Source organism: Sinocyclocheilus rhinocerous, unplaced genomic scaffold (assembly GCF_001515625.1).
Source record: "Sinocyclocheilus rhinocerous isolate Xijiao unplaced genomic scaffold, SAMN03320098_v1.1 scaffold6317, whole genome shotgun sequence".
In the NCBI taxonomy this organism is placed as follows: Eukaryota; Metazoa; Chordata; class Actinopteri; order Cypriniformes; family Cyprinidae; genus Sinocyclocheilus; species Sinocyclocheilus rhinocerous.
The window spans coordinates 48,163-56,618 of record NW_015647348.1 but is presented as its reverse complement, the minus strand read 5'-3'; the positions used below and the strand labels follow the sequence as shown (position 1 = coordinate 56,618).

General features: G+C 37.8%; 1 protein-coding gene across 3 annotated transcripts in view; it reads right to left on the bottom strand.

The window, feature by feature from the left end:
* Positions 1-3,683: 3,683 nt before the first annotated feature.
* The window catches only part of LOC107709039 (E3 ubiquitin-protein ligase rnf213-alpha-like), a 52,750-nt gene continuing 47,977 nt past the window's right edge, over positions 3,684-8,456 (bottom strand). For all 3 annotated transcript variants that reach the window (XM_016513434.1, XM_016513435.1, XM_016513436.1), the window contains 3 exons: positions 6,842-6,931; positions 6,573-6,751; positions 3,684-4,568 (listed from right to left, as the gene is read on the bottom strand). In XM_016513434.1, the coding sequence (XP_016368920.1) occupies positions 4,415-4,568; positions 6,573-6,751; positions 6,842-6,931 (423 nt within the window). In that variant the 3' untranslated portion in view covers positions 3,684-4,414. The remainder of the gene's footprint in view (positions 4,569-6,572; positions 6,752-6,841; positions 6,932-8,456) is intronic.

Genomic DNA, 8,456 nt, shown 5'->3' with positions numbered 1-8,456 from the left:
GATGACGCCACCATTAATTCTCTGTTCTGGCAAGGCGCCACCTACCATCCCCCCGTGGACCTCCCAGACACCAAGGGACTAAGCTGGAGGGAAGGGACCCTCCGGTGTCTGGAGAGTGTCCGGCCCCGAGCCAGAACCAGCCCGTTGTCAAGCCCACCGTCCGTTACTGCATCAAGAGTAATGTAACAGTTGTATCAATTATTTTATAATTGGGTAACACTTTATTTTAAGGTGTCCTTGTTACCTTAAAACCTTAAGCCAAACCCTAATCCTAACCCTAAGCACATATAAGTAATATTACTGTCTAATGTCTTATTACACTGTAACAAGGACACCTTAAAATAAAGTGTAACTGATAATAATAGCATTTATAGCATTGGGAGAATGTATGAAAGGGAACATACATGGATTTTTTTTTTTTTGCCCACAAGAACGTGTTTTTGACAAAAATATAAGCTTCACATCACTTCTGTTTTTAACTCTCCAGAATTTCTGTCTTCTTAGACTTAGCTCCTAGGCCATTGTAGCGTTTGGACCAATCAGACACCCAATTATTTGTTGTATTTAACAAATAATCTCTAACGCCCCCTCACCCAACCAAAGGGCCAACTATGAGGATCTATGGACCCTTCCCCCAAAAATGCACGTTTTATGCATGCTTATGATTGAACCACTCATTCATGTAATCTTACCTATATACCATGTTTGGTCTCTATGAATTCGTCTTCGGATGATCTAATTGAGAGTTTATATTTATTTGTTGATACTTATGCAACATATTAGTGTTCTAAGAATCTTTAGTAGTTTTGCATCAACACCCAGTCGAATTGCATATGCAAATTACCATGCTGCGAAGACAAAGAGTCGTAAACTTTCCTTCCAAAAGTGCAAGTCACCATTGGCTCTTTGACTCCCGAGAGGTGTGACCTCCACAGAACTTAAAAGGCCTCACTTCAGTGACCCGCCTTGCTTTTAGTCTTTTCACTCGTCTCTCATCACCTTCCCGTCTTCTGGTTGATAAGTCCCAGAGCCTGTGTTCTGACGATTTGTGCTACCCTGTCAGATTTTGCTTCCTCCCATTAAAACAGATGGTAGCATGATTCGATAGTGAAAAGTGCTACCTATCAGATTTTGCTTCCAGCATGATATTAATGAGGTGTGAGGCTGTACACCTACCCCAACCCTAAACCTACCCTTACAGTAGTTGTTGGTAGCATAATCTGATAGGTAGCATTATTTTTCAGAACACCGGCGCAGCCGCACATGGAAGACCTCGACACAGAAGAACATGATCGCAAGTCCAAACCTTGAAACCATCAAGACTTTCATCCGAGACTGCATCCGGAAACTTGTACGATACTTTGCATTGCCTTGGTCGTTGAACATTTAACCAAACGAAACAGTGGTTTAGTATAAGCTGTAGACCCCGTTGTAAAACGGCACTGATGGTTTTTAACTCAGGTGGTTCTGACTCATTTTCCGTAACTGCATTCTCTGGTCTTCTTAGACTTAGCTCCTAGGCCATTGTAGCGTTTGGACCAATCAGACACCCAATTATTTGTTGTATTTAACAAATAATCTCTAACGCCCCCTCACCCAACCAAAGGGCCAACTATGAGGATCTATGGACCCTTCCCCCAAAAATGCACGTTTTATGCATGCTTATGATTGAACCACTCATTCATGTAATCTTACCTATATACCATGTTTGGTCTCTATGAATTCGTCTTCGGATGATCTAATTGAGAGTTTATATTTATTTGTTGATACTTATGCAACATATTAGTGTTCTAAGAATCTTTAGTAGTTTTGCATCAACACCCAGTCGAATTGCATATGCAAATTACCATGCTGCGAAGACAAAGAGTCGTAAACTTTCCTTCCAAAAGTGCAAGTCACCATTGGCTCTTTGACTCCCGAGAGGTGTGACCTCCACAGAACTTAAAAGGCCTCACTTCAGTGACCCGCCTTGCTTTTAGTCTTTTCACTCGTCTCTCATCACCTTCCCGTCTTCTGGTTGATAAGTCCCAGAGCCTGTGTTCTGACGATTTGTGCTACCCTGTCAGATTTTGCTTCCTCCCATTAAAACAGATGGTAGCATGATTCGATAGTGAAAAGTGCTACCTATCAGATTTTGCTTCCAGCATGATATTAATGAGGTGTGAGGCTGTACACCTACCCCAACCCTAAACCTACCCTTACAGTAGTTGTTGGTAGCATAATCTGATAGGTAGCATTATTTTTCAGAACACCGGCGCAGCCGCACATGGAAGACCTCGACACAGACAGTCTGCAGTTCTGTTAGATTCAGAGAAGATGAGGATGTGAGCTAGAACTCTTCTGGAACCCTTAAGTTTGTGCCAGGCTTTCGGCCTTGTCTTTCCATTCAACCAAAGATCCTCGGATCTCAGCTGATGTCTCTTTTTCACTTTCCACCTGGGAAGAAACTCCCAATCACCATTGAGTCAGAACATCTTTGGAGTTCATCACTCTTCAAACCCGGAAGAACATGATCGCAAGTCCAAACCTTGAAACCATCAAGACTTTCATCCGAGACTGCATCCGGAAACTTGTACGATACTTTGCATTGCCTTGGTCGTTGAACATTTAACCAAACGAAACAGTGGTTTAGTATAAGCTGTAGACCCCGTTGTAAAACGGCACTGAAGTTTTTAACTCAGGTTGTTCTGACTAATTTTCCATAACTGCATTCTCTGGTTTCTCTAATGGCTTCATTCATTCACTTTAGCTCCCCTTTGTATGTACGCGTGAGTGTATGTTTATTCGTTTGTTTGTTTAGACTAGTTATGTGTTGGTGTTTAGTTAATAAAACGTATGTGCACGAATTACATGAGTTTCTGATTCTGTCACCGCTTGTAAATTCAATGTCCCTTTTACTATTCCGATCAAGCTACATGCTCTAATGCAGTGGTTCTCAACCATTTTTTCCACCAGGCCGCACTATGGTCCAAGTGCAAGTCTCGCGGGCCGCACGCATATCATTTACATATTATGTCAGCAATACAAACCAACCTGATGTATAATATTATAGCCTAAATATTATGATATCTAAATATATGAAAAACAAAATTATTTTACATAAAAACATAGGCTATAGCTTATATTTATTTAGTACATTTTTAAATTAATGTAAAAACTAAAATGAATTGTAAAACTGAAAGTATTTTTTTTAAATTGTTTTCAGCACGGTGGGCCGCATTTGAGTTCGTGACGGGCCGCACTGCTCTAATGCATTAATACTGTAAGGTTATTTTCTGTGCCCACGAAAGTATCATTTCTTAGAGTTGATATGAAATTATACTGAATGTTCGCTGGACGAGCAGACTAGTTGATGACAATATTAATTCTGCTGCAGTTACTACTGGCAGCTGATATAAATATTTGTAATTAATTATAATTAATTGTAATTATTTATATACATTTCCCTTTTGAGCTAATTTGCTACACCACTGTAAGTGAGCATCAGTCGATAGCAACCAGGTAGGTCAATGTTCTACAGCTCCTTAGAGCATATCGGTTAGGGCAATCTGTAAAATTATATATTTAAAAACTGTATCCGAGTAATATTATTTTTACTGGAGGGGGGTCACCTTCCAAACAAATCAAAAACTTTAAATATGCTTGTTATACAACATGCCAACTTTGAAGTGGAGGTAAACATATTTAATAACTCTTTATTCAAATCCATGTTAGTCACAGAAAAAGCATCACAGCATTTTTCCAGCATACATGTTGATCACAGAAACATTGTTTTTAGGATAGTAAAAGCACAGAAAAAAATGCAATGGAAAATGAGGTTAGAAATCCCTGAAAAGCTGTAAAAGACATATATTTTTAATTTTTATGGAACACCTATGTAACTACATTAACCAAAAAAACAACATGCTATCAAAAATATGGACAAAAACAAAGACAGGAACATAAGTGCATCCAGGTCTGGGCTCATGATGTGGAGTGTATATTTCAACAATCAACAGTTCACATTCTTAAATGAGTGTGTACGTATCTTAAAGTAACAAGTAAACAAATAAAGAAGGGATGGTTAAGCAATTGTTGGCAACTTTCAAACAAAACAGAGAAAAAAAGTTACACTTATTACAAAGTATAGAAAGTTCAAAACAATCATAAGTTGTATTGTACTTGTAATAAGTTGTATTGTACTTGCTAATTATCTGAGAGATTACTTTGACAGATTGTACCTTAATATTACAGTATAAATTGCTTTATATAAGGGAGCAAATATGCAGCAGCTGTGCTGCATACTGTGCATCTTGTGAAAACAGTGCCTTTTGTGCACCTGTTTGTACTGATGTCATTTGTAAATCATTTCTAAGTTTTCCCTGATATGAGAGTGACTATTAGGGTAAGACAACAGAAGTACTTCATACAGAATCTATCTTTGGTTTCTTTCTTGTCTGAGAAGAACAGAGAACTTCCATGTGTCTGTGTACTGTGAGAGCAGGATCTCTTCAGGGAAGAACTCATCCACCTCAGGAGGAATGTCCAGATCTTTACGCTCCATGTAGGACACAATAGTGTCTTTAAGACTGGAAGACAGACAGAATTTAGTGAGTTATGATAGATTTTCATATGCTCAACAGGAGCTTTAGAGTGCACATCACCACAATCTTAACAAGGCACCCACAGATTCTGCTCTGCAGATTGCTGTAGAATACAAAACCCAACTTAATTAACTGATTATCTTGAGATATAGTATTTTCAGTGTAATACTTTTTGCCACCACAATTTTATAGATTTTTTTTGTAAACTGCATACAAATTTGTGGACTATGAAAGAAGAAAATTATATTCAGACATTTTTTTGGTCAATAACTACATACATACATTACTTTTTTCTCAGTAAATATATTTCTAAAGGTGCTGTTGACATGAAATTTTCACCAGATGTTGGTAACAACCCAAATAATCCATACATACAAAGAAAACAAAACAAATTAGTTCAGAAATTAAGTTATGTATAATAAAATGGAATGACCCAGGGAAAAAAAGTCTTGGACACGTTTACTGAAATTGATTTAATACTTCGTACAAAAGCCTTTGTTGGTAATGACAACTTCAAGACGCCTCCTGTATGGAGAAACTAGTCGCATGCATTGCTCAGGTATGATTCTTTCACACAAACGGTCTTCAAATCTTGAAGGTTCTGTGGGCATCTTCTATGAACTCTGATCTGTAGTTCTTTCCATAGAAATCCTTCTGTAACCAATGCCATCAGTATGTTTTGCACATGGTGTGTATTATGGCATCCAAAGTGTTTAATTTTGGTCTCATCTGACCAGACTATTTTCTCCCAGTATTTCACAGGCTTGTCTAAATGTTGTGCAGCAAACTTTAACGAGCTTCAACATGCTTTTTCTTCAGCAATGGAGTCTTGCATGGTGAGCAAGACCATACAGGCATGGTGAGACTGAATACAGGCCACGGCGATTGAGTGCATTAGTTATTGCTTTCTTTGAAACAATTGTACTTGCTAATTCCAGGTCTTTCGTAAGCTCTCCACAAGTGGTCCTTGGCTCTTAGACAACTTTTCTGATAATTATTTTCACTCCTCGGTTAGAAATCTTGTGAGGAGCACCTGGTTGTGGCCGGTTTATGGTGAAATAATGTTCTTTCCACATCCGGATTATGGCCCCAACAGTGCTCACTGGAACATTCAGAAGTATAGAAATGCTTCTGTAACCAATGCCATCAGTATGTTTTGCAACAATAAGGTTGCGAAGGTCTTGAGAGAGCTCTTTGCTTTTAGCCATCATGAAATGTTTCTTGTGTGACATGTTGGTAATAAGACACCTTTTTATAGGCCATCAATTGAAACTGAACCAGCTAATATTAATTTCCACTAACAAGGGGCAGGATTGCTTTCTAATTACCGATAGATTTCAGGTCTTGGCTTTCCATGCCTTTTTGCACCTCCCTTTCTTCATGTGTTCAATACTTTTTCCCTGTGTCATTCCACTGTATTACACAGAACTTAAGCCCCACTCTCTATTAAATAAGTTCAGAAATTATGTTCCACAAAACCAGTCAGAAATTACTTTTAGTTTTACAAGCCTTCAGTACAAAAAAAAAAAACCCAGCTACTGCTATAACTTGCAGTTCAGTAAATGAGTCAAATGTTTATTCAGTAACCGCTCTGACAAATACTTAATAAACTCACTGAATTCATCAGACTGATTCCAAACCGTAATGTAAGTGAAAAGAAATCAATGAAGGAAGGTGTCCTTTCAAGTAATTTGTTTGTGAATCAGACTACACTAGCGTTATTTTTTTTTTAGTGCAGCTGATGAGGATAGTACAACTAAAGGGCGTGCAATATTCTTATTACATTAACAAACTGGGTAAATTGTATTTATGCTTGTGGCTCAGGAGAATCAGCATTGCACTAAACACTGGTATAGTAAAATGTTTAATTATCTGTTAAACTGCCTAAATAATGAACTGAAGCAAAAGTGAAACTGGTTGTGCACATTTGAAGAAAGCAACATTTAGAAGAAAAGTTGCAGCGCTTGTAATATTCCTAACAGGTCTCACCCCCAGTCAGGCCTAAAGGTGTCCGTAGCTTTTGGGTTCTTCAGGACCAAAAGCAGAAACTCATGCATCTCCAACAGGAAGGCATCAGCGCTGGACTTAGTGAAAAAACTAGTGAGCAGCCTCTTGTGTTCCTCCTGCAAAGGACGTCTGTACTCTTTGCTGATGCCCACAAACGGGTCCTGAAGAACAGATGAACAGAGTCATTACCACATACAAACTCACTAAAAGCACAAAACAGAATACTATATTTACTGTGTTGAGTGTCTCACCCTCTTCAGACGCAGCATTGTCTCAGATTTCAGAGAGCCGAGCAGCTGCCACAGTGCCACACAGTGTTTCAGGCTGCACCTACTTAATGCCTGCACACACAATTATCACATACAGGTATCACACATTGACTCAATCCCTAATCTGTTTTCTGGCAGAGCGGTCAATTAGTGAGACTGACAAGTCTAGATTTCAGTGTGTGCTACTTTTTAATTCTATGATGAATCGTACGCAGCATCTTGCGTCACAAACACTGTGTTTTGAAGTTAACATCAAGGTTAAAGTATTTCAACGTTTAAATATCTCAAGGCCTCTTCTGTTCCACCTAACAGTTTTTTAACACAAGAATGTGTGTTAAACCCCCCTAAGAGAAACAAGTCTGATCATGACATTAAACCAATCTAACTAACCCTTGTGTTGTGTTCAGAACCCCATCACACTTACGATGTTCCCTGGTCAAAAATGACCCGGCCTCAAAAAATTGCTTATAAATCACTCATTATACTATATTATCACCAAATATTGGATTCAATCTTTTTGTCAACTTCTTTCATTTAGGACTGGTTTTGTATTTATATTTGCATCTCATTAATCGTAGGCCTCATTTATCTGAGAGTAGGCACCTCATTTTTTGAGTGAAAAAAGCATTATTTATGAATAATTTTCACAAGACCCGGCCTCAAAAAATTGCTTATAAATCACTCATTATGCTATATTATCACCAAATATTAGGTTCAATCTTTTTGTCAACTTCTTTTCTTTCATTTGGGACTGGTTTTGTATTTATATTTGCTTCTGATTAATCGTAGGCCTCATTTATCTGAAAATAGGCACCTAATTTTAAAAAAATGATTTGTGAATAATTTTCACAATATTAAATAAAATGTGGAGAAAATGTGTACTGTTTATCACACTAGTGTACTTTAATGTTTAATCAGGGAGTTTGTTTTGAAAGGCTTTTATTTTGTACAAAATGGCACAAAGTCACACTTGTGGTGTTCCCGGTCAAAAATGACTGGCCATTCAGAGTGAATGGGAAAGATCACAAAAAAGGACCTTTATTTTGAAATGCTTTTATTTTCTGTAAAAGGGCAAAAAGTAACACTTTTGCTGTTCCCTGTCAAATCTGAGCATTGTGGCATACGAGAAAGAACACATTAAAGGGTTACTTCACCCAAAAATGAAAATTCTGTCATTAATTACTCACCCTCATGTCGTTCCAAATCCGTAATACCTCAGTTCATCTTCGGAACACAAATTAAGATATTTTTGATGAATTCATCAAAAATATCTTAATTTGTGTTCCGAAGATGAACTGAGGTATTACGGATTTGGAACGACATGAGGGTGAGTAATTAATGAGAGAATTTTTCATTTTTGGGTGAAGTAACCCTTTAATGTTAGTGTTCTTTCTCGTATGCCACAATGTTCAGATTTGACAGGGAACAGCAAAAGTGTTACTTTTTGCCCCTTTACAGAAAATAAAAGCATTTCAAAATAAAGGTCCTTTTTTGTGATCTTTCCCATTCACTCTGAATGGCCAGTCATTTTTGACCGGGAACACCACAAGTGTGACTTTGTGCCATTTTGTACAAAATAAAAGCATTTAAAAGCAAA